Source organism: Somniosus microcephalus, chromosome 8 (genome assembly GCF_052327205.1).
Source record: "Somniosus microcephalus isolate GS21.2 chromosome 8, FLI_Smic_1.0, whole genome shotgun sequence".
In the NCBI taxonomy this organism is placed as follows: domain Eukaryota; kingdom Metazoa; phylum Chordata; class Chondrichthyes; order Squaliformes; family Somniosidae; genus Somniosus; species Somniosus microcephalus.
Window position 1 is genome coordinate 245356574 of NC_140994.1, and position 25930 is coordinate 245382503.

Sequence of the window (25930 nt, forward strand, 5' to 3'; positions counted from 1 at the left end):
AGGTCATGGAGGGATTTGAAAACAAGGATGAGAATTTTAAAATCATTACTTAACCAGGAGCCAATTTAGCCAATTTTAACATAGTACAATCTTCATTTGGAGACTTTCAAGCCATTAACATATTAAAACACATCACACAGCAGTAGCCTATGCTAGTTTAAATCTTGCTTATCGTGTTATAGTTTGCTGTGTATCCCAATTCACAGTCTGATTAATAGTTGCATTTTGAGTCCTTAACATTTCCCCTCTAAAAGAGAGCTCATACATTTCCTCAGATATCACCCTACAACCATTAGATGCCTCCAACACACGTCACAAATACTCTAGTGTTTCTAAAACCACTTGAGACAACTAGTGCCAAAGATTCAGTACGCCATGAATATCTTTTCTAGGCAATATTGTTTCCTCTGAAGGACTGATCCCACTTTCCTGATCATTCGAATATATCTCATTTGCAATGGAGCAGTTTTTGTATAAATACCTGATACAGCTTTTTGAAAATCAGGCCATGCTAATGTATTAATCAGAAAAATATTTTTTCCCCAGGAGATAACGAGACGCCGGTGCCTGAGACAAGTAGATTTGCTGAATATGCAACTGTCAGTAGAAAGGCAAAAGAAGACGGTAAGTAGATGAATCATATTAGGTGGCTCTATCAGTGGAGGTATTGTTAAAACAATGGCCCAGAAATTCGGGTCTCCACGGGTGAGTATGCACGGGGCACTCACGCGTGGGCCCGATGGAAGTGCCGGTTTCTTGCATGCACTGCGCATGCGCGGGAAACCGGCACTTCCGTTCCTCTGAACGAAGGGGTTCCGAGGTGGAACGCGTGCGCGTGGGAGTCTGCGCGTGCGCTTTGAACTTACGTTTTTTTTACAGGTTTTTCCATGAGGGTAAGTCTTTAGATTTTAGAAATGTAAAAACCAGGCGTAAGGCCTGCATTTTAAAAGTGGTCAATTTATTGAAATTAAAACATTTTTTCCACAGGTTTATTATTTTTAAATACTTTAAAGCAAGGTAAGTTTATTTTTAGCCCTGTTTGAATATAACATTATTTTTTCAAAAATTTAAATTATTGTTTAAAACAGTTATTTAATGTAATTTATACTTTATTTAATAAGTGTGATGATTTTTTTAAATTTATTTGAAGGTTTACTACTATTTTGGGCCGTAGTATTTATAAGTTTTGACAGGTCTTCCTGCCACTACTTATGAATGGGCTTTTCCCTGCACCGATTGGCTGCACATGGCCCACGTGATCCCAGGGGACGCATTGCACTAACTACGCCCCTGGAACACGCAAGCACAGCGCGCCGGCAGCTGGGCCAGGCCCCGGAGCGGAATTCCACAGGGCTCTACAGCTCAACTGCCAGCGCGCAAGCTAAGTGCAGGTCGGGGGCTTGGACATGCGGGAAGCCCCCGACCCGAATTTTTGGGCCATTGGTTCTAGTTTAATACTTTGGCTCGGAAGCTCTTCAGAGAGGTAATGATAAATTCTGAGATATTTTAACAACCCTTAGTAAAATGGATCTTTGTTTTTCTGGTCCTTTATAAAAGGCTTCAAGCACAATACAGCTGCATATCTATTCAGTCATTTTAGTCATTGTGTAGATTACAAGTTTGCAAATAGAATGGCTGTTTAGAAATAATATGAATCACTAAAACAAAGTAAACAACTAGCAACAAGTGCAGTTGTCAGGATCACGCTTGGCTTTGAGACTCCACATGATCATATAGCTTCCCAACACTTCATATTCAGACTCACAGATGAAGAATGAATATTTGAGTTATTTACTGGAGGACTGTCAGTACTTGTGGAACCAGAACCCAGTGAGAGTCAGGAGAGGTGGGAGAAAAGAGAATAAAGAGTAATGTTGGAAAAAATATAATGATTAGCGAGTAATTTTTAATTTACATTGTTTAGTAAATCTGCACCAATAGATCTACTGTGTTTATTCTCCAATTTATGAGTCAACTTGGCAGCACCGTCACTTCGGAGACAGAAAGTTGTGGGTTCAAGCCCCATTACAGACTTTGAGCATGTACTCTAGACCGACACTTCAGGGGGAGGACTGCAGTTTTTCAAGTGTTGACGTTCAGTTGCGAACTGTTTCGGTGAATGTTAAAGATACCATCGTATCATTTGAAGGAGAGCAGGAAGTGGTCCTGACAAAAATTCTTCCCTCAACCAACAGCCCACCAGAGATTAACTGGTTGTTATCTCATTTCCTGCTTTTGGGACATTAACTGCTGTTTGTTTACCAAACAACACTACTTACACTTTAAAAGTAATTCATTACTTGCTTTGGGATATGTGTAGGGGGTGGTGTGTGCGCCCAGTCAGCTGCACCTCTGACTGTCCCTTTGAGCGGTTCGAATCGCTCCCACACCCCTGGGTTCTAGACACCGGACTTAGGTACAGGCGGCGATTCAGAAAATCGAGTAGACAAGTGGTTTGGTGTAAGAAAACCAAGATTTTATTAAACGCAGAATACAACAAACTTATGAAAAATTACTGATATGAAAAATACAAGCATAAACAATTACACTTATATGGGAATGGGGAACACACGGCACATCGGGGGAAAACAATTACATTAAACAATCCCCTTATCCTTAATCACACCCCCTATACCTAACTAGATTAAGCTATGAGGGGCCAGGAATTCATGCTCACCAATCCAAAACCTGTTGCTTAAGTGGTTGTGAGTTTTGAGGTCCACTCCCGCTGTCCTTTGGGGTACCCCGTCGCCACGTGGTCTCAGGGTGCGGCGCTGAAGTTGTTGATGCGAAGCACCCTTCTTTGTCTCAGCTACCCTCGCCGTCTCGTCGCGATGGGTTTTCTTCTTCTTCTCCCTTGGGCGGTTGTCGGCGGTAAGGTTACGGTCGGGGGTCGGTTGGCGGTCTTTATCGCCTTGATTTTTCTACCCATGCTCCGAACGCTAGCTTATCTTTGAACGCCAATATATTCGCAGTGTTCAACAATTTTCTCCAAACGCCAGCTTATAACTAGGCGTTTTGTTTTCCTAATGCATCTTTCGCTGCCCTTCTCTGCTTTTACTGGTTTATATTCTTCTTTGTCTCGTCTCGTCTCGTCTGCCCGTTTGTGGCCTGTGTGTCCTGTGTGGTTTTCGAACTCAGGTCTCGTTCTCCTCCCGCGCTTGGCTCCGGTGTAATGGGCATCCTTGGTTGTTGAGCGGTGCGGGGAGTGAGAACAGAGCCCGCCACGAGGCCAGGGCATGAGAACGAGCGGCAGCAGGCCAAAAGCCAAACGATGAGGGGCCAGAGCAAGAGAGCGATTGCTGCTGATGGGCCTACAATTATACCCGTTCTTCAACTCCTTATCTGCGCGCCAAATCAGGTCAGTCCTTTGTTTGTCATGGATAAGACTTAATTGTCCCCATCCTGACTTGATGGCTACTGTGAGCTGTTACCCATTAAAATATGCAGAAACCATTCTAACCTGATCTGTTTCAAGGCCAATGGAATGCATATTCTGTGTTTGATTTGTCTGGCTCCACAGAGTTCTATGCATTTTAAGTTTCGTCTCCGGGCCTGCTTGTCTGCAGAGCCTTGCTTTAAAAATCCTGTCGGTTTTGGCCACGAGGTTGCAGAAGCAATTTTGGGTACCCTGTCTTTTATAACTTGTCCAAACAGGGTCCCTTGATCCATAATTTGGGAAGTGCGGGAATTTTGAGAACCCTGGAACTTACACTTGCTCAGGCTCTATATAAATATATATAGATGTAAATTCTTTATTTCCATCTTATTCTCTGCAGACACAGAAAGAGAAGATATTCATTACGGATCTATCGCTTTTCAGGAAAAAGCACCAGGTAGTGAAAACTGACATTTTTTTTTCTTTCATTTTTTGTGTTCATCAAGGTGAGGAATGTTAGTGCTGAGTAATAAAACTCATTACATTTAGGCACCTCATGTCAGCATCGGGCACTTCTCGGGTAAAGCTCCTCATACTCTGCCCCGTCAAAGTGTCCCATCGCCAACCTCAGAAGGGCACCATTGGGCCATTTTTCCATTTGCCACACACATACATCTTGTACCCTCTGTGAGTGAAATTACCAATAATGTTGAATTAGAGAAAGTATTGTGCTGCAGGTCTGTTCCTAGTAGGATCTGCTTTGAGACTGTAGAACTAGAAACAACAAATATTAACGTACCTCAACAGTAAGACACTGTATTGTCGTGACTACGGTACTGGACTAAAAACCAGAATGTCAGATGTTCCAATCCTATCATGGTATGCAGTGAATTTGAATCAAATATATTTCACAATTTGTAGGCCAGCACCAGGGAAATGATAATTGGGTTTATAGAAACATGGAAGATAGGAGCAGGAGTGGGCCATTCAGCCCCTTGAGCCTGTTCCACCATTTAATGAGATCATGGCTGATCATCCAAATTCAGTACCCTGTCCCTACTTTTTCCCCATATCCCTTGATCCCTTTAGCCTTAAGAAATACATCTGACTCCTTCTTGATTATATTTAATGAATTGTCCTCCACTGCCTTCTGTGGTAGAGAATTCCACAGGTTCACCACTCTCTGGGTGAAGAAATTCCTCCTCATCTCTGTCCTAAATGGCTTACCCCTTATCCTTAGACTGTGACACCTGGTTCTGGACTCCCCTGCCATCGGGAACATCCTTCCTGCATCTAGTCTGTCTAGTCCTGTTAGAATTGTATGTTTCAATGAGATCCCCTCTCATTCTTCTAAACTCCAGCGAGTATAAGCCTAATCGACCCAATCTCTCTTCATATGTCATTCCTGCCATCCCAGGTATCAGTCTGGTGAATCTTTGCTGCACTCCCTCCATGGCAAGAACATCCTTCCTCAAGTAAGGCGACCAAAACTGCACACAATACTCAAGGGGGGAGAAATTGAGTATAGCCCCGTTTGGGGCGCCAGCCTCGCCAGGGCACTAAAAGCAGCGCCCCGGAAGCATTTGCGGCCGGCCGCCCGCCGGAAATTCAGTGGTAGCGCCCCAAAGGGAAGCACGGTGCTACTGGAGGCGCCCCGTATCCCGCTTGGGGCGCTGCGACTGAATATCGTTGCACTATGTGCCGCAGTGCCACATGCTGCGGTACATCGCGCTGCGATATTGCAGGCCTTCCTCCCCTTCTTAAAGGGGAGGGGCCTTGTTCAGCGCGATCTGCGGCTCAGCTGGGCCCACGAGGATCGTGAGTGTAGGCAAAAGAGCCCGGCACCGAGGAGAGGTGCTGGGCTCTTGGAATGAAGCCGGCACTCCGCGGGGGGGGTGGGGTTTCAGGAGGCCGGGGAGGGGAGTGCAGGCAGGTGCTGGCAGGCAGCCAACAAAAAAATTGCCGGCCCGCACCTCTCCTTTAATTTGCGCCTCCCCCGCCGCAGGTAGGCCCCCCTGAACCGGTCGCACATAGTGTCCGGCGGTAAATCAGGGGGCGCTTCCAAATATCGCGGTCGGGGCTTCAGCGGGGTGCTGCGCACACCGATGATGTCATCGGTAGCGGCGCAGCGCTAACTGCTAGCGCCACCACTAGCATCCCGCGGAATTTAGCGGGAAGCGTGGGCAGTGGCTTGCGACCCACTTAGCGACCTCTTAAGATGCTAACAGGTGGTGCAGCCAACTGAATTTCTCCCCCAAGGTGTGGCCTCACCAAGGCCCTGTACAACTGCAGCATCCTTGCTCCTGTACTAATATTCAAGAAGGAGTTAGATATATTTCTTAAGGTTTACTAATGTCCTTCAGGAAAAGGCATCTGCCTTATGGCTTAAATGGGTCTCTAATCCACACAAAGCAAAGAGTTGGAATAAACGGGTCTTTTTCCGAGTGGCAGGCAGTGACTAGTGGGGTACCGCAGGGATCGGTCCTTGGACCCCAGCTATTCAAAATATATATTAATGATCTAGACGAGGGAACTAGATGTAATATCTCCAAGTTTGCAGACGACCCAAAACTGGGTGGGCGTGTGTGCTGTGAGGAGTATGCCGAGAAACTCAGTATGATTTGGACAGGTTGGGTGATTGGGCAGAAGCATGGCAGATGCAATATAACGTGGATAAATGCGAGGTTATCCACTTTGGTGTCAAAAACAGGAAGGCAGATTATTATCTGAATGGCAATAGATTGGGAGAAGGGGAAGTGCAACGAGACCTGGGTGTCCTTGTGTGCCAGTCGCTGAAGGTAAGCATGCAGGTGCAGCAGGTGGTTAAGAAGGCAAATGGTATGTTGGCCTTCGTAGCAAGAGAGTTTGAGTACAGGAACAAGGATGTCTTGCTGCAGTTGTACAGGGCCTTGGTGAGACCACATCTTGAGTATTGTGTGCAGTTTTGGTCACCTTATCTGAGGAAGGATGTTCTTGCCATGGAGGGAGTGCAGCGAAGATTCACCAGGCTGATACCTGGGATGGCAGGAATGACGTATGAGGAGAGATTGGGTCGATTGGGCTTGTACTCGTTGGAGTTTAGAAGAATGAGAGGGGATCTCATTGAAACTTATAAAATTCTGACAGGACTGGACAGACTAGATGCAGGAAGGATGTTCCCGATGGTCGGGGAGCCCAGAACCAGGGGTCACAGTCTAAGGATAAGGGGTAAGCCATTTAGGACAGAGATGAGGAGGAATTTCTTCACCCAGAGAGTGGTGAACCTGTGGAATTCTCTACCACAGAAGGCTGTAGAGGACAATTCATTAAATATATTCAAGAAGGAGTTGAATATATTTCTTACGGCTAAAGGGATCAAGGGATATGGGGAGAAAGCAGGGACAGGGTACTGAATTTGGATGATCAGCCATGATCTCATTGAATGGCGGAGCAGGCTTGATGGGCCGAATGGCCTACTCCTGCTCCTACCTTCTATGTTTCTATGTTTCATCCGAAGAGCACCCACTTCCAACAGCACCTGAACGAGCTCGCACTGGGTTATGCAATCTCCCAACACTCATGGAAGTAGCTTAGTTCATTTATGACCATCCCAACGGCTCATTGTGCAAATGCAGTGCTTAGAGTAGATCTGAGTCATACAGATGCCAACTGGGTTCACTGTCAATCAATGTCTTACTGATCCATTGGCTGTACGAGTGAAATGCAGTAAGTTGAGGACATTTTTATGCCAATTGTCAGGGTTTTTTCAGTCCGATCCGTCAATGTTATCCTTTAATTGTGATGTTTGCAATTATCACAGGGTCCAGACATGGTACACAGTGCAATAAGCAATCTTCAGATACTGTAAGTATATCGATTCCTATTGGTGCAATCACTTGATCTACAATATTAATATCTGCAACGAATTTGTAAAGTTGTTATCTGAGGTAAAGAGATGCAATAATAGATCACACTATTATAAATGGTTAATTTCTCTCTTGCAGAACCTGGCTCCTTCAAAGGAAGATGATTCATCTGTCATCTACGCACAAATAGCACAAGCAAAATATAAGTGAGCTGCACAGGACAGAGAGGAAGAGCTTGGAGTTTGATATGTGGAACATAACATTTTTGGGAATTGATATTTTGACCTGAGAACAGATATGTAGCTTTCTTCCTCTGTATCTGCTCTGATTTAACACAATCATTGCATCATGCTGTTGTAAGGGGTTTTAGATCGCAGAGGTTTCTCTCTCTAGAGGCCTCTCTCTCTTGCACAGTAAAACCTTGAGTGGTTCGACCCACTCGCCCCTTAGGTTCTAGACACTAGACTTTGAGGCAGGAACTACAATGTAGAGAATACTCTATAGGCCAGTTTTAATGGAAATGAAATGAAATTTTATTGCATAGAGAAAAACAAATCAAATGCAAGTCAATAAAAGATACATGGGAGGGAAAAACAAATTCATAATACATTACTAACTGAGATAGATACAGACATGTTATACTTTACAAAAGTCATCATGAAATGGGGAACACACAGAACATCGAGGGACAACAACTCATAATTAATTATCCCCTGAAATACCCACCCCCTAAACCTATCTAGATCGGATTATGAGGGGCCAGAAACATGCTCACCAATCCAGTTAGGAACTGCAAGGTTTTGAAAGGTCTGCGTTTTGATCCTCTCAGGCGTCCTGTCTCCATGTGGTCGTTGGGCTGTAGGAGCAGCGGGCTGCTCAAGCTGATGGCTCCTCCACTTCAGCAAGGCGAGCGGACCCTCATTTCGCTCAGAGCTCGTTTTTCTCTGTGCCCCGACACCCGATGTTGTAGGGCGTTTCGTCCTCTCTTCTTCTCCTCAACTTTCTCCTCGTTTTATCAGCGGCCCGGGGTTTTTGGTCGATGATCTCCCGACGAATACCCCGGAGGCCGAACGCAGACTCGAATCACCTTCTTGACTCGGGAATGGCCGAGGTGTTCCCGCTACCGATTCTCTCTCTGGCTACGAGGCTAAGTGTGCTTGTCTTCCTGAGGCGTCCACTACACTTCCTGGTGAATCTCTCCTCTTCTCATGACAAATCTATCATGTCAAGCTGCTGTGCAGTTGCTTCGCGTCAAGTTTTCCCCGGGACCCCCAATTATACTTCTCAATCGAGGTCCTTATCTCCCGCCACATCAAGGTTAGTCTTTGTTTAATTTTTGGCGAGCTGGTGTCACAACGGGGTAGTTATTATATTTAAACTGCTTTCGGGATGGCCGGTGATGGCCATCTCTGGTCTGGAATGACCTTGTATTGTTTTGAATGTCTTCTTGATGTCTTTAATGGGTCTTTAATGCTCCCCCTATGAATATAAAACTGTTTCCCTTTGTCTGGGTAAACATTTAGATGGCCTTTATCTATAGGCCGAACTGACTGGATCTGCATCCAATCCATATGTATGGGGTTCTGTCTGGTTTCGTTTTCTCCGAAACGGCCTTCTGGAACTTACTGTGGGCTGAATCCACAAAGGCTGTCTGGGGACTGCAGGAATCATTTTAAAGTGTCCAAAAGCTGGTCACGGGGTCTGGCGCCCATTTTGTGTGCCCTTTTTCCTGGGCTTCTTTTAAAACAGTCTTTAAAAGGAAAGGCCTCTTCTGCCAAGGGATCCTTATCTGACAATATTAATTTTGCGGATCTTACACTGTTCAAACATGAAAATAGCTTATGAATGATAACTTGCATCAGAAATGGTTCTCTTAATATTGTTTCAACAATCCTTTCACAGCTTCTGCAGATGCTAGGTAAAAAAACAAAACAGGTACATTATGAAAAGGAATTGGACGTTACACGTAATTTTGTTGCCCACTCAATTAATATCTCAAGTCTAATAACCAACAAAGATGATTCAACTATGCAATGTGTCACTTAAACTTGAGTGTTTCTGTCTCTGACTGTGTCAATGTGGGTAAATTTATCCCTTAATAGCCACCAGCATTCAATTAATTCACTCAATGATGCACCTACTGCTGTTATCCTTGTTTACCAGTGTGAGTTCTATCTTCTGCTGCCATTTTTCAGTACACCCTGACCAAACCCTCAAAATTAAAAATCAACTTTTTACATAGAATTTACAGCACACAAACAGGCCATTCAGTTCATACATACTCTGTTATGCATCATCTGTATATATTTGGTAATGCTACAAGTTCTTTTCAGAAAAATCAAATGGCATAACCTGAATCACTGTAGAACACATTGTTTGCTGTACATTTTGCTGTAACTTGAAAAGTTGACCTCATTTTATGTACCAGCATGCTTCACGAGGCCAAGAGACTGGTTGCTGAGATGGTACAATTGTAAGCTGTGAAAGCTGCCAATTTTCTTACAACAAATATAGAAAACAGACATTATGTTCTGTGGAACAGATGATTGAGCTGAGGAATCAGTGCAAAAACAGAAACATCTTCAGACTGTGGAATGTAATTGGCCTTGAAGACCACGGATGCTTAACAGGCTATTGATAAGAATAACTGAAAAACAACTAATGCCGTATAGTTAGGGACACGTATGCAGTGGGAGAGTTGCCACATCTTGGGGTATAAAAGATGCTGTTTCAAGACACTCGGGGCTGCAGCCGGGCGACCTGGTCAGTTGCCAGAAATCATACGTCTAGTCACTGCCGGATTGACCACTTCTGGTGTTAGTACATATGTGGTGTTTTGCTTGGGCTTAAAGTAAAGGGGTAGCTCTGTGTATGATGAGATATAATTGGGAATTATATGCTACATAACTATCGGATGCTTACTTGTAATCTCTTACTGATTTTTAAGTAAAAGTGGTTTTCACAGATTTATTGGGTTTTGTGTTGTCTGTTCGATGGGTCTGAACTTTGGAAACTATTTGAAGTGGCAAGGGACGATTTCCGCACATCTTACAGATTTCGGCGCCCGGACAGGGACCCGTTCAGAGCAGACAATGGCAAAGACAATGGATGAGTTAGTCACTAAGTAAGTGACAGGGCAGTTTCCTCTTCGAGAGAGGTGGATCCGGGTCATTATAGACGGTGATGATCCAGTATTGGAGGCTGAACAGTGGACACAAAAGTTCATGTGTCAGCAAAGGTTAAGGAAATCCATGTGGTAATTGGCTCATCAGAGGCAGGTTAAGTTAAGGAAAGAAACAGAGGAAGAAATGGAAGGCAGGAAAAGGCTTGAGGAAAAGTTGGAACAGGAGGAGAGGTGGCGAAATAAAGAACAATACCTCGAGAGCCAGTGTATAAATAATCAGAATCAGTGCGATGCCTTGTCAAAAGAACTATCCAAACAGAGACATCGGGCAAAGCAGGCGGTAAAGATCAATGAGGACCTGAAGGTTGCGTTTAGGGTCACACAGAAACAGGCTCGAGAGGAATGGACTGCTCGTGGGGACCACACTGAATGTAATAAGTGGATTAAGAAACTGGAGATGAAGCATAAAGAGCGGGAGAGAGAGTGGGAGATAAAGAGGGGAAAAGATTTAAGTTGCAGGCTAACCAATCTGAAAACTCAGCAAAGAAAGGAAAAAAACAAGGATTTGGTGAGCCAGGAAAAGCTGCTGAGATGACGATTTAAAAAAAGGGAAAAAAGAGAAACTTAGGCCTAGAAATTCATTGACGCCACTTTTGGGGCGCTAAAGTGGGGCGTCCGCTAAAGTTTGCGGCGGCCGCCAAATCGATGCCACTTCTCCGATATTCATTAGCTTCGCCCTAGGAGTTCGGGCGAGCGCTAAAACTGCTGCTGGACGCCTCTCTTTGGGCGCTAAGCCGGAGGTGGTGATCAATAGCGCCGAGGCCGGGCGCAGCGCAGGTGCGGCCATCTCGTGATTGACAGCAGACACCGTGGCACCGGCCAGCTCTTAAGGGGGAAGGGTTGACTGTGTCTGCTGCCACGCCCTGGATAGTGGAGCCCTCCAGCTAGGCCTGAACACTGCTGCTGGACCCAAATAGCGCCTGAAGACATGGAGAAGGCCCGTGAACGTGCGCAGCGCTTCTCAGTGCGTGATCTGAGTGTGCTGATTGCTGCTGTGGAGAAGAGGCGCCATGTTTTGTACCCGGACAATGGCAAGAAGGCGACGGTCCGCGTCTACAGGAGAGCCTGGAGGCATGTCGCCACCAAGCTGTCAGCCAACAGCGACGTCCCCAGGAGCGGTGCCCAATGCCGCAAAAAGTTAAATGACCTCACACGCATTGTCAGGGTGAGTACCCTTTCCAGTGACCTCCTCATCCTTGCATGTGCACCTCACATTATGGGCAAAGGGACCTGAAAGCTCTAATGGCCAGCCTTCATCCAGCTGCTATGGGACAGGCATGAGCATCAATTGCACATTCTGCACTTAACACACTGGCCAAGCTATTCCACCATGGGAGGCATTGCACACCAGATCATGGCGACACACTGGCCAGGCTATTCCACCATGGGAGGCAGTGCACACCAGATCATGGCGACACACTGGCCAAGCTATTCCACCATGGGAGGCAGTGCACACAAGATCACGGCGACACACTGTACTTAGAGGCCGTCCTTTCTCTTGCAGGCCAAGCTGGCGAATAATCGCAAGAGCCGGACTGCGACCGGGGGAGGCCGACCCCATATCCAGCCACTCACCGACCTGCAACATCGCGTGGAGCGCCTCATGGGTGGCCGGGTGATTGGGCCCGTTGCATGTGGAGATGCCGACCCTGTTCTGGGCAGCAATGGTAAGGACATCACCTTTTGCACCTCTCTCGTCCCACTTGCGCATCAGATCTACATCCTTTGCCACTGTCCGACCAATGCGCTGAATGCCACCACTCATGCATCCCGCACTGACGCCCTCTCCTCACTCTAAAGCTACTCTTGTGCCTTCCTGCTTTCAGATGGTGAAGAGGAGGTCCCTGAACTTGCCAGTGACAGACCCTCCGAAGAGGAGCAGGAGGAGGAGCAAGAGGAAGGCGGCCTATCAGGGGAACCCTCAGCCGCGGCCACCCAGGCCAATGTAGGGGACACGTCTTCCCTGCAGGGTAGCGTGGCGGAAGTGTCGAAGGGGAGGGGAGCTCCTGGGACCTGCGGGCTGCAGAAAGGCGGGAGGGGGTGGAAGCTCGGCGGCCTTCTCCCCAGAGGGGGGAAGCGTCGGAGGGGAGTCCAATTGCTGGGCCCAGCGGCCTCCAGCAACGCAGGAAGGGTTGGCCAGCTCGGCGGCCTTCTCCCCAGAGGGAGAGTCCGGCCTTCAGTCAGGAGATGCTCTTCGCCGAGGAGATGGAATGCCTCGAAGACTTGTCCGCGGACTCAGAGCGCCGGCACACGGAGCTCATGGCGGCAGTGGCACGGTTGCCTGAGTCCATCGATTCCCTCTCTCGGAGTGTGGCCGAGTTCGGGCCCTCAGAGGCCACCAGTCGGGCGGAATACCGGGCAGATCAGGCAGCGAGTCGGGCGGAATTCGGGGCAGCTCTGTCAGCGACTGGCCAGGTGATCAGTGGTGCCGTCCAGTCACTGGCTGCTCTGATGCGGTCAGTGAACAGGTCAACACGGGCACTCACTGCTGCCACACTCGCTGTGTCAGCCAGGCATCGCCAGGGCACCCGACACGCTGCAGCAGCACAGCGGTCTGTCCCTTGGCAGATTGGTGCACATGCTGCAGTGCTGGCCCGGGCGAGTGCCAGTGTCTCAGGCGACCAGCGAGCGCCTGCCATCCGCCAGCTTGCTGCCATTCCTCCAGCCGCCACTGCCAGTCCCCCAGTGGAGCTGCCAGGAGCTGCTGCAGCGACTGATGCTGGCCAGCCACAGCTGCAGCAATCAACAGCCGCCCGCTCGACGGCCAGACCTCGACTAGGCCGACCCCCAAGGGCATCTGCCGTCATGACATGTGCCCCTCAGGAGCCTGCCCCCAGCCTTGCAGCAGCCAATGGCCTTACTTTGAGGCGGAGCAGCAGGGCGGGCAGGGGCCACCCAAAGATGGCCAAGGCATCGCCCTAGCGGGCCAAATAGTCGAATGTGTGGCCATTTGTGTTTGTTTCTTGAGGCCGAGAATTGGATGTTTGTTTTTTGAAGGCCGATGATGTGATGTTTGTTTTTGACGAAGGCCGAGAATGACGGCCATTTTAGTTGCCCTATTTTGTTAATCCTCTCCAGGTTGTGGGAGCGAGTAATGTGTTTGAGTGTTTTTTGGGGGTTTCGTCTGCTTTTGGTTTTCATGTGGGAAGGGCCCAGAGTTTGTACAATAAACCATTTTATTTATTCACATTGTCCATGTTTGATCTTTGAAGTGTTTGTTGCCTTAACCGGCTGAGGGCTTGCGGAGCGGCTGCAATCATGTTCTATCATTGGCACAAGCCATTCCCTGACAGGGGGCCTAGAAGTGACGTTCAATAAGCTGCCGACGGGCGGCCCTTGGACCTTGTGCCTCCCTCCTGGGCTGGTACTCCTCGTCCTCGTCGTCCTCATGCTCCTCCTGCTCCTCCTCCTGAGGTGGTGGTCCAACGTGAGGTGGCAGTGCCTGAGTCCTGCGGATAGCCAGGTTGTGCAGCATGCAGCAAACGATGACGAATTGGGAGACTCGATCCTGCGAATACTGGAGGGCTCCCCCGGAGCGATCGAGACAGCGGAACCGTTGCTTGAGCACGCCGATTGTTTGTTCTATGAGGTTCCTCGTCGCTTGATGGCTCTCGTTGTATGCCTCTTCAGCAGGGGTCGTGGGCGCGTGGAGCGGGGTCATGAGCCAGGTACACAAAGGATAGCCTTTGTCCCCGATAAGCCATCCTCTTGGGGGAGGCTGTGCCTGGAACATGTCAGCCACAGTTGTCTGTCGCAGGATAAAGGCATCGTGGCTGCTGCCTGGAAAGCGGGCATTGACAGCTAGGATGCGCTGCCTGTGGTCACACACCAGCTGTACATTGAGGGAATGGTAGCCCTTCCGGTTGCGGTAATCCTCGGCATGCTCAAGAGGTGCCCGCAAAGCCACATGCGTGCAGTCAATGGCGCCCTGCACCATGGGGAAGCCCGCTATTCTTGCAAACCCCACTGCACGCTGCTGCTGCTTGTCCAGGGTCATGGGGAAGGAGATTAATTGATGTCTCCTTCTGAAAAGGGCTTCGGTCACCTGGCAGATGCAGCAATGCACGGCGAACTGGGAGATGTTAGCGATGTCCCCAGTAGCGGATTGGAAGGAGCCGGTGGCATAGAAGTTGAGAGCCACCGTCACCTTCACTGCCACCGACAGAGACGTCCTGCGCATCAGCTGTGGCTGCAGATCTCTCTGAAGCAGCCGGCAGATGTCTGCAACCACCTCCCTTCGGAATCGCAGCCTCCTAACACACATCGCGGCAGACATGGTCAGATAGGAGGTCTGCTGGCGGTATACCCTGCGTGGGTAAGGCCTCAGTTGGCGACGCCTGTTGCCCCCTCTGCGTCTAGCCAGGGCTGCCACTCTCTCACGGCGTCTGTAAGCCCTTCTGGCATAAGGCTGAAATTCAGCGTTGCCAGCCAATGCAGCCCCCATTATATGCTGGCAAACACTGAGCTCTGAATGAAGGCAAAGATAATTGGTAAGCTCTGGCCTGAGCCAAAAATACCTGTCCAAGTGTTGGTCCAAACCAGTAAACCCTCCTCCTTGGTCTCTGTCCAAAAAACCGTTGCACAAGAGTGAATGCTGCAAAATGGCTGGCCTTTATACTGCTGGGTAAGTGCCCTTTAATTTGCGCTCCCCGCGGCCCGGCTGGGCTGTGTACCGTTCCACTTCACAGTCGCTCGGGCCACCCGGCGCACAATGGGCCGGCGCGACTAGCAAATGACGTCATGATGTGCGCGCGCAGCAGGGCGTGCGCTAAGACTTTGCGCCGGCGCTAAATGTGTACTGAAGTTGGGGCGAGGCGCAGATCACGCTGCGCCCGGCCGCTAAGCGCCTAGTGCTCGAAATCTACTCCTCCTAAGGCGCTAACGGCTGCCGCGCCCAACTGAATTTCTAGGCCTTAAAGTTTTACTGACATTGAATCTATCCGCTTCTGTGGCGAGACAAATAAAACACAACATTTGCTGAGTGAAAGGAACCTTAAAGGATGCTGGAATGTCAGTTTGTGTGAAGGTGTGTATTAAAGAGTGGAAGTTTTCCTGACTATGAATTTTAAGAAGTTACAGTATTCCTTTTGTCTCAAAGTCTGTCTTTGAAAGAAAGGGCTGGATTTTCTCAATGAGAAGCTGATGGAGGCGGTACTGTTGCTTGCCAGCTTTCAATCCCGCCTCCATCAGCTTCTGGCTAACCAGCGGGATTTTCTCCTGACCTCCTTCTCGTCTCCTACACCCTGGCGGGGTTCCCCAAGATCGGGAAGCCTGCACTTCGGAGCTAAAAATGGGGATAATCCTATTTTCTGCCTGTTAACTTCCTGTTAACTGGCAGCTAATTGGATTTAATCTCTTTCCCACCTCAAGGAGATGGGACCCGGGGCAGCATGGCTTCCCACCTCCTGGCAAGAGGACACAGAGGTGGGTTGGGGGTGAGTTTGCCACCCGCCCCAAATTCTGCAACATTACCAGCAGTCCCGCCTCCATACCCGCCTCCTTGGGGCTGAAAAAATCCAACCCAAAGTGCCTGTTGTGTTTATTTTAGCTCCACCCACTTCGCTGTGCATGGCGTTAAAGCCGTTAAACCCTTTGTACAGATTTAATGAAGTTTCACCACAATTATGCAGGTTAAAAACATAACACACAATTCTGTGTAGCTACTTCCTTGAGTATGAATTGAAACATAATCAAAGTTACATGCTCTGTTGAAGATTTTGTTCATAGTGTGGTAAAACCACCAATGAACTCCTGTACAAATGAATAACTGTCTTTAAAGCAATGTTACAGCACCTATGTCCGTTTGCTGAGTGTAAACAAGCTTTCTGTAAAAACCCTGAAACAACGCGATGACATCATCACGTTGGTCACGTGGTGCCCCGAGTGGTGGGAAACGTGATGACGTCATGACGTCAGAGGTGGGAGGTTCTGGGTTCAGACCTCGTGGAGCTAGTTACTGTGCAGACCTGTTTGCTGTTGCTCCTGCATGTTTTTGTTTTGTTCACCAGTTTAATTAAATTCGGTTAACTTACTGAACTGACTCGACCTCAGTGATTTAGATAGGAATCCGTTGATTCCTACAATAGAATAAAAATTATTTTATCGTAGGACAGAGCAATTTCAGATAGTATTTTTGTTTATGTTTTTGTTTATGTCTTGAATGTTAGAAGTTTTAATCTTTGCAAGTTTTAAAGGCACAAAGATTTTGCAAAAATAACAGTTTTTTTATTGACGAGTTTTTAAATTTACTTGAAAGCTGCAAGAAGCTTGTGACACAAGGTGACATTGACTGAGGATATTTGTGTTTGTCTTCTTCTGAAAAAACGTTAACTAACCTATTAAATTGTGAAAACCCAACTGTCTTTTTCGATCAGGAGAGTTTTTTTTTAATTTACGTGAAGTGACACAATTGCATGCATCTGACAATTTGCCCCACCTTCTTACAAACCTGCAAAGGAGTTAACCCTTTCCGCTGATAGCTGTTTTTTTTTTAATTCACCACACAACAACTTTTTATTGCTGAATGAAATTTAAAGATATTGGACATTATTAAATTTAAGGTTTTTAATTTGAGTGGCTATTTCCCCACAGTGCCAGAAGGGAATCCGGAATTGATGAATTAACCCATTAGGCTGGCAGAAAAGCCACAATGGATTGTCTGTTTTATCTTTCAAGCAGGGGGTCAGATGAGTGTTGATGGTGCAAGATTACCAGGTGGGTAGAAGCCTTCCCGTGCACGTCGGCCACAGCCTCATGGATGGCCAAGACCCTAGTTAGAGAGGTATTCTCCAGATGGGGACTTCCTCGCATGGTAGAGTCGGACCAGGGATTCATTTCACAGGTCAGGTAATGCAAGCCACTCTGAAATTGCTTGGAATTGAAGGGAAATGGCACGTGACCTACAACCCGCAGTCATCAGGAATTGTGGAAAGAATGAACCGTACGTTGAAGTTGGCCCTCTGAAAGGAATTAAACGAACAGCACACCAAGTGGGATGAGATACTTCCCCTAATTCTTATGGGAATACATAGAAACATAGAAGATAGGAGCAGGAGTAGGCCATTCGGCCCTTCGAGCCTGCTCCGCCATTCAAAGAGATCATGGCTGATCATCCAAATTCAGTACCCTGTCTCTGCCTTCTCCCCATATCCCTTGATCCCTTTAGCCTTAAGAAATATATCCAACTCCTTCTTGAATATATTTAATGAACTGGCCTCCACCGCCCTCTGTGGCAGAGAATTCCACAGGTTCACCACTCTCTGGGTGAAGAAATTCCTCCTAATTTCAGTCCTAAATGGCCTACCCCTTATCCTTAGACTATGACCCCTGGTTCTGGACTCCCCGGCCATTAGAAACATCCTTCCTGCACCTAGTCTGTCCAGGCCTGACAGAATTTTATAGGTTTCGATGAGATCCCCTCTCAATCTTCTAAACTCCAGTGAGTATAAGCCCAATCAACACAATCTCTCCTCATACATCATTCCTGCCATCCCAGGTATCAGTCTGGTGAATCTTCGCTGCACTCCTTCCATGGCCAGAACGTCCTTCCTCAGATAAGGCGACCAAAACTGCACACAATACTCAAGGTGCAGTCTCACCAAGGCCCTGTACAACTGCTGCAAGACATCCTTGTTCCTGTACTCGAACTCTCTTGCTACGAAGGCCAACATACCATTTGCCTACTTAACCGCCTGCTGCACCTGCATGCTTACCTTCAGCGATTGGTGCACAAGAACACCCAGGTCTCTTTGCACTTCCCCTTCTCCCAATCTATTGCCATTCAAATATTAATCTGCCTTCCTGTTTTTGCCACCAAAGTGGATAATCTCACATTTATCCACATAATAGTGTATCTGCCATGTTTCTGCCCAATCACCCAACCTGTCTAAATCGTACTGGAGTTTCACGACATCCTCCTCACAGCATACCCTCCCACCCAGCTTTGTGTCGTCTGCAAATGTGGAGGTGTTACATCCAATTCCCTCATCCAGATCATTAATATATATTGTGAACAGCTGGGGTCCAAGGACCCCACTAGTCACTGCCTGCCAATCGGAAAACGACCCATTTATTCCAACACTTTGCTTTCTGTCCGCCAACCAGTTCTCTATCCAAGTCAATACCTTGCCCCCAATCCCATGTGCCTTAACTTTACATGCTAATTTCTTATGCGGGACCTTATCGAAGGCCTTCTAAAAGTCCAAATACACCACATCCACTGGTTCTCCCTTATCCATTTTACCAGTTACATCCTCAAAAAATTCCAGTAGATTAGTCAAGCATGATTTACCTTTTGTAAATCCATGTTGACTTTGTCCGATCCTGTCACTGCTTTCCAAGTGCTCTGAAATTACATCTTTTATAATGGACTCTAGCATTTTCCCCACTACTAATGTCAGGCTTACCGGTCTATAATTACCCGCTTTTTCTCTACCACCTTTTTGGAAAAGTGGGGTAACATTAGCTACCCTCCAATCCATGGGTACTGTTCCAGAGTCTATCGAGTTCTGGAAGATGACCAGCAATGCATCTATTATTTCTAGGGCCACTTCCTTAAGTACCCTAGCATGTAGATTATCAGGCCCTGGGGAATTATCGGCCTTCAGTCCCATCAATTTTCCTAACACGATTTCCCTACAAATACTGATTTCTTTCAGTTCCACCCTTTCATCAGACCCTATGTTCCCCGGCATCTCTGGGAGGTTATTTGTGTCCTCCTTTGTGAAGACAGAACCAAAATATGTATTTATTTGGTCTCCCATTTCTTTGCTCCCCATTATAAATTCTCCTGATTCTGACTGCAAGGGACCTACGCTTGACTTCACCAATCTTTTTCTCTTCACATATCTATAAAAGCTTTTACAGTCAATTTTTATGTTCCCTGCAAGCTAACTCTCATATTCTATTTTCCCTTGCTTAATTAAGCCCTTTGTCCTCCTTTGTTGAATCCTAAACTGTTCCCAATCCTCAGGATTATTGCTTTTTCTGGCCAATTTATATGTCCTCTTCTTGGATCTTGTGCTATCCCTAATTTCCCTTGTTAGCCATGGTTGAGTCACCTTTTTTGTTTTATTTTTATGCCAAACTGTCATGAACAAATTCTGTAGCTCATCCATTCTGTCTTTGAATGTTTGCCATTGCCTATCCACCGTCAACCCTTTGAGTGACATTCCCCAATCAATCCTACCCAACTCGCTCCTCAGACCATCGTAGTTTCCTTTATTTAAATTGAGCACCCTAGTCTCTGAGTCAAGTACTTCATTCTCCATCTTAATGAAGAATTCGATCATATTATGATCGCTCCGACCCAAGGGGCCTCGTACAGCAAGATTGCTAATTAATCCTTTCTCATTATATAATACCCAGTCTAAGATGGCCTGATCTCTGGTTGGTTCCTTGACATATTGTTCCAGGAAACCATCCCGTAAACACTCCAAGAATTCCTCCTCCACAGTATTGTTACTAATTTGGTTAGCCCAATCTATATGTAGATTAAAGTCACCCATGATGACTGCTGTGCCCTTATTGCACGCTTCTTTAATTTCCCTTTTAATGCCATCCCCAACCTCCGCCTTACTGTTTGGAGGTCTATATACCACTCCCACTAACATTTTCTTCCCCTTAGTATTTCTTAATTCTACCCATACAGATTCCAAATCATCAGAGCTAATATCCTTCATTAAAATTGTGTTAATCCCTTCTTTAACCAGTAATGCTACCCCACCTCCCTTTCCTTTTTGCCTATCTTTCCTGAATATCGAATACCCCTGGAAGTTGAGTTCCCAGCCTTGGCCATCCTTGAGCCACGTTTCCGTAATCCCAACCAAATCATATTCGTTTACCTCTATTTGCGCAGCCAATTCATCCACCTTATTACGAATGCTCCTCGCATTAAGACACAAAGCCTTCAGGCTTGTTTTTTTAACGCTCTTAGACCTATTAGAATTATTATTTACTGTGGCCACGTTTGATTTAAACCATTGATTTCTCTGACTGCAGTAAAGAATCCAAAGGAATGTGTCACTTCTCACATGAATTGGTAACGGGGCAACCCATGTGAACAACCACCCACCTGTTGGTCCCCACTCTGACTGATAAATAAATTAAGGAGGTGACTCGGGACACATTCTGAGTGACCTGTGGGGAACTTTGAAAGAACTGTACTTGAGGGCCGCCCACAACATTGGAAGCCACAGCAACACAACCAACTGTACTTGGCTCCGAGTAAACTCCAGGAATGGGAAAGTAGGGAGCCAGGTAATGGTATGAAACTATGCGAGGGTGGGACTCTTTGAACCTCTGTACAAGGGGCCATATAGCATTGTTGATAAAGCTAGTCCCATTGATGTATGTGGTTCAGTTACCTAAGAAAATTAAATGGATTCATATTAACCAGATGGAGCTTTTTCAGCCCACCAACAGGTCAAGAAGACAACAAGCCACAATTATGAGCATGGTGAGCCGGATTTATCCTCTCCAGTGGGATGATTCAGAGGAGTTGCCCAACAGCGAACCCCCACCCAATGAGGCACCCTTGCCTGAAAGTGGCGCCTCCACGGGTACACTATGATTCAAATGAAGGTGGACAGGACATGGGAGCTGTAGAAACCTCCATGTTCCCAGGTCTGGAACCACCTCCTGTCCACAGACAAGTCCAACAGACCCGACCTACCCCACGGCAGCGTAGTAAAAGAAATAAAAGACGCCCTTGAAGCATCGACAGTGGTAGGAGTGAGAAAATTGCCCAATGCAGGAAAAATAAAAGTAGGAAGCCCTGTTTCATTTTGTTTAAAAAACAAATACATCAGTATTGAGAGCCTGAATTAATGGGTGTACATAGCGTGCAAGGCTGGGAGTAACACTCCATTTTTGTCCCTTATCCCCACAGGCAGGCAGATATATAAAATGAAGGAATTATTCTGGCCAATGATCGGGATTCTGCTCTATCTCGAAGATTCCACATCAGCCTATTCGGCATACTGGACCACCACTAACTATTTTCCCTATAATAGTTTGATTGCAGTTGCCCCGGAGACGCCACCCTGAGGCGCCACTCAAAACATTACCCTCCAGTATATCAAGGGTGATTGCGAGACTGCGTGTTCGGCTACAGTATGGGTTAACCACATCTGAGGACCAGGAAGGTAGGGAGGGTGAGCATAAAATGCAAAGATCGCCCCACCAGGCCAAGGGTGTGGTTCTTACAAAGCAGAAACAAGTGACCATTCAAAGTATTATCAGATAGGGAACCCTCGAGGGAATGTAGGAAGCCCGACCCAAATCCGAGCAGCGGGAGACACCCGCTGTTGTGTTGGCCCCGATGGTGGAAAATTCATGAGGCAATTTACGAAAGTGGAAGCCCAAGTGGGGTGACAGATAGGTTCCAGTCGGATGATTCGGAAGACTTGTCCATGATTGAAAGGGATGTGATCAGTTATACGATGTTTACCCACAATAGAGCTAAGGAACTCTATCAATGTTATAGCAACGATACCGGTATTAGCACCTATTGTGAAAGAATAATTGTTATAACCTATTCAGAAAAATACACCATTCTATGAAAGAATTCTTGCCTTATTAAAACATGACAAACTGGGTTTGGAAATCTAGAAACCCAACGATGAAAAAGCTGTGAAAGCATTCTGCCTATTGAGATAAGATAGTTGTTGACACTGAATCAATAACCTTATTGAAACAGAAGGTTAAAGGCTCTGGCAGGCTGAACCTTTCAGAATGAAACAATGGTTCACCCTGGATAAGGTGCTTTAATTTATACTCCATAAAGAAGCACATAAAAGTAAGAAACATCTGCTTTCGTAAAAATGACATCAAGTAAAACACACCTGCAGTCATACTGTTTGTTAAGATAAACATAGAACACCTAGAGAGGAGACATAGGCCTAGAAATTCAGTTGCGTTCGCCAGCCGTTAGCGCCTTAAGAGGAGTAGACTTCGAGCGCTAGGCACTTAGCGGCCGGGCGCAGCGCGATCTGCGCCTACGCCCAACTTCAGTAGACATTTAGCGCCGGCTCAAAGTGTTTGCGCGCGCTCAGCTGCGCGCGCAGCTTATGACGTCATTTCGTCATGCAACGCCCTTTGTGCACCCCAAACCGGAACTTCAGTCGCGCCCGCCCAATGTGGGCATGGCGGTGCTAAGAACTGTGAAGTGGAACGCAGCAGAGGCCCTGCGGGCCTCGGGGAGCGCTAATTAAAGGGCACTTACACTGAACTATAAAGGCCAGCCATTTTGCTGCAATGACTTTTGTGCAACAGATTTCTGGACAGAGACCAAGGAAGAGACCTTACTGATTTGGGCCAACATAGGAGAGGTATTTTTGGCTTCTGGCCAGAGCTTGGAAATTTGCCTCATTGTGATTTCATTGTTTGCCAGAATATTATGGGGGCTGCATGGGGTGCCAACCCTCAGTTCCAGCATTATGTGCGAAGGGCTCGCAGACGCTGTGTGAGAAGGGCAGCCATGCCTAGACGCAGAGGGGGCATCAGGCGTCGGCAACGTAGGCCTTACCCACTCAGGGAATACCGCCAGCAGGTGTCCTATCTCACCATGACTGCCGCGCAGTGTGTTAAGAGGCTGCGCTTCAGAAGGGAGGTGGTTGCAGAGATCTGCCAGCTGCTTCACAGAGATCTGCGTCCACAGCTGATGTGCAGGACGTCTCTGTCGGTGGAAGTGAAGGTCACGGTGGCTCTGAACTTTTATGCAAGCGGCTCCTTCCAAGCCGCTGCTGGGGACATAGCTAGCATATCCCAGTTCGCCATGCATCACTGCATCCGGCAGGTCACCGATGCCCTTTTCACAAGGAGACACCAATTCATCCCCTTCCCCATGACCCTGGAGAGGCAGGAGCAGCGTGCAGTCAGATTTGCGAGGATCGCGGACTTCCCCATGGTGCAGGGCGCCATTGACTGCACGCATGTGGCTATGCGGGCACCTATCAACAATGCCGAGGATTACCGCAACCGGAAGGGCTACCGTTCCCTCAATGTACAGCTGGTGTGTGACCACAGGCAGCGCATCCTAGCTGTCAATGCCTGCTTTCCAGGCAGCAGCCACGATGCATTTATCCTGCGCCAGACTACTGTGGCTGACATGTTCCAGGCACAGCCTCCCCCAAGAGGATGGCTTATCGGGGACAAAGGCTATCCTTTGTGTACATGGCTCATGACCCCGCTCCGCGCACCCAGGACCCCTGCTGAGGAGGCATACAACGAAAGCCATCAAGCCACAAGGAACATCATAGAGCAAACGATTGGCGTCCTCAAGCAACGGTTCCGCTGCCTGGATCGCTCCGGCGGATCTCTGCAGTATTCGCCGGATAGAGTCTCCCAGTTCGTCGTCGTTTGCTGCATGCTGCACAACCTGGCTATCCACAGGACTCAGGCACTGCCACCTCACGTTGGACCACCACCTTAGGAGGAGGAGCAGGAGGACCATGAGGAGGAGGAGGAGGAGGAGGAGGAGTACCAGCCCAGGAGGGAGCCACAAGGTCCAAGGGCCGTCCGTCGGCGACTTATTGAACGTCACTTCTAGGCCCCCTGTCAGGGAATGTCTTGTGGCAATGAAGGGACATGAATGCAGCCGCTCCGCAAGCCCTCAGCCGGTTAACGCAACAACCACTTCAAACATCAAACATGGACAAGCTGAATAAAGAAAAAGCTTTATTGAACAAACTCAGGGCCCTTCCCACATGAAACCCAAAAACAGACAACACCCCCAAAAAACAGTCAAACACATGACTCACTCCCACAACCTGGGGATGAATAACAAAACTTTTCCATCCAAATGGACTTCATCCTCGGCCTTACCAAAACAACCCCCCCCATAGACAACACAATCACCCCCATATAAAAAAACATTTGGCAACACCCTCTACTTTGTGTGCTGAGAGGGCGAGTCCTTGTCCAGCCTTTTCCGGCCCCTGGCCGACCTGCTGCTCCGCCTCAACCTGGGCCCTGTGGGTGCTGCAAGGCTGGGGGAAGGCTCCTGAGGGGCACATGGCGTGACGGCAGATGCCCTTGGGGGTCGGCCTAGATGAGCTCTGGCCCTCGAGGGGCGGGCTGCTGACTGCTGCAGCTGTGGCTGGGCAGCATCAGTCTCTCCAGCAGCTCGTGGCAGCTTCACTGGGGGAGTGGCAGTGGCGGCTGCAGCAATGGGGGCAAGCTGGCTGATGCCAGGCGCTCGCTGCTCGCCTGAGACACTGGCACTCGGCCGGGCTGGCACTGCAGCAAGCGCAGCAATCTGCTGAAGGCCAGACCACTGTGCTGCTGCAGCGCGGCGGGTGCCCTGGCGATGCCTGGCTGACACAGCGAGTGTGGCAGCAGTGAGTGCCCGTACTGCCCTGGTCTGTGCCCGCATCAGACCAGCCAGTGACTGCACGGCACCACTGATCAACTGGCCACTCGCTGCCTGTGCTGCCCTGAAGTCGTCCCGACTCGCGTCCTGTGCTGCCCTGAATTCGGCCCGACTCGCGTCCTGTGCTGCCCCGAATTGCTCGAAACCCCTGGCCTGTGCTGCCCCGAGTTGCTCGAAACCCCTGGCCTGTGAGGCCCTGAAATCGGACACACTATGAGCCAGGGACTCGATGGCCTCAGGCAACCGTGCCACAATCCCCATGAACTCGGTGTGCCGGCGATCTGAGTCCGCGGACATTTGATCGAGGAGGCGCACCTCCTGGGCGAGGACCGTCTCCGGACTGGAGGCCGGACTCTCCCTCTGGGGAGAAGGCCGCCGAGCTGCCCGACCCTTCCCGCGTGGCTGGACGCCACTGGGCCCAGCAACTACACTCCCCTGCAACACTTCCCCCCTCTGGGGAAAAGGCCGCCGAGCTGCCCGACCCTTCCCGCGTGGCTGGACGCCACTGGGCACAGGAGCTACACTCCCCTGCAACACTTCCCCCCACTGGGGAGAAGGCCGCCGAGCTGCCCGACCCTTCCCGCGTGGCTGGACGCCACTGGGCACAGGAGCTACACCCCCCTGCAACACTTCCCCCCTCTGGGGAGAAGGCCGCCGAGCTGCCCGACCCTTCCCGCGTGGCTGGACGCCACTGGGCACAGGAGCTACACCCCCCTGCAACACTTCCCCCTGGCTCTCCTCCAGGGAAGACGTGTCCCCTCCATTGCCATCCCCTGGCGCGGATGAGGGTTCCCCCGATGGGCCGCCTTCCTCTTGCTCCTCCTCGTCCTCCTCTTCCGAGGGACTGTCACTGGCAGCTTCAGGGACCTCCCCCTCACCAGCTGAAAGCAGGAAGGCACAAGAGTAGCTTTAGAGTGAGGACAGGGCGTCAGCGAGGGAGGCATGAGTGGTGGCATTCAGCGCATTGGTCGGACAGTGGCAAAGGATGTAGATCTGAAGTGCAAGGGGAACGAGAGAGGTCCAAAAGGTCATGTCCTTACCATTGGGGCCCAGCACAGGGTCGGCATCTCCACATGCAACGGGGCCAATCAGCCGGCCACCCATGAGTCGACATACGCGCTCCTCCAGGTCACTGAGCTGCTGGAACTGGG

At 48.7% G+C, this 25930-nt stretch overlaps 1 protein-coding gene across 1 annotated transcript in view; it reads left to right on the forward strand.

Annotated features, from left to right (window-relative positions):
- Nucleotides 1–11523, forward strand: part of LOC147114249 (uncharacterized) — a 101800-nt gene extending 90277 nt beyond the window's left edge. Inside the window, exons 12-15 of the mRNA XM_085996194.1 lie at nt 547–624; nt 3780–3836; nt 7179–7222; nt 7363–11523. Of these exons, the coding sequence (XP_085852320.1) occupies nt 547–624; nt 3780–3836; nt 7179–7222; nt 7363–7434 (251 nt within the window). The 3' untranslated portion in view covers nt 7435–11523. The remainder of the gene's footprint in view (nt 1–546; nt 625–3779; nt 3837–7178; nt 7223–7362) is intronic.
- Nucleotides 11524–25930: the final 14407 nt, after the last annotated feature.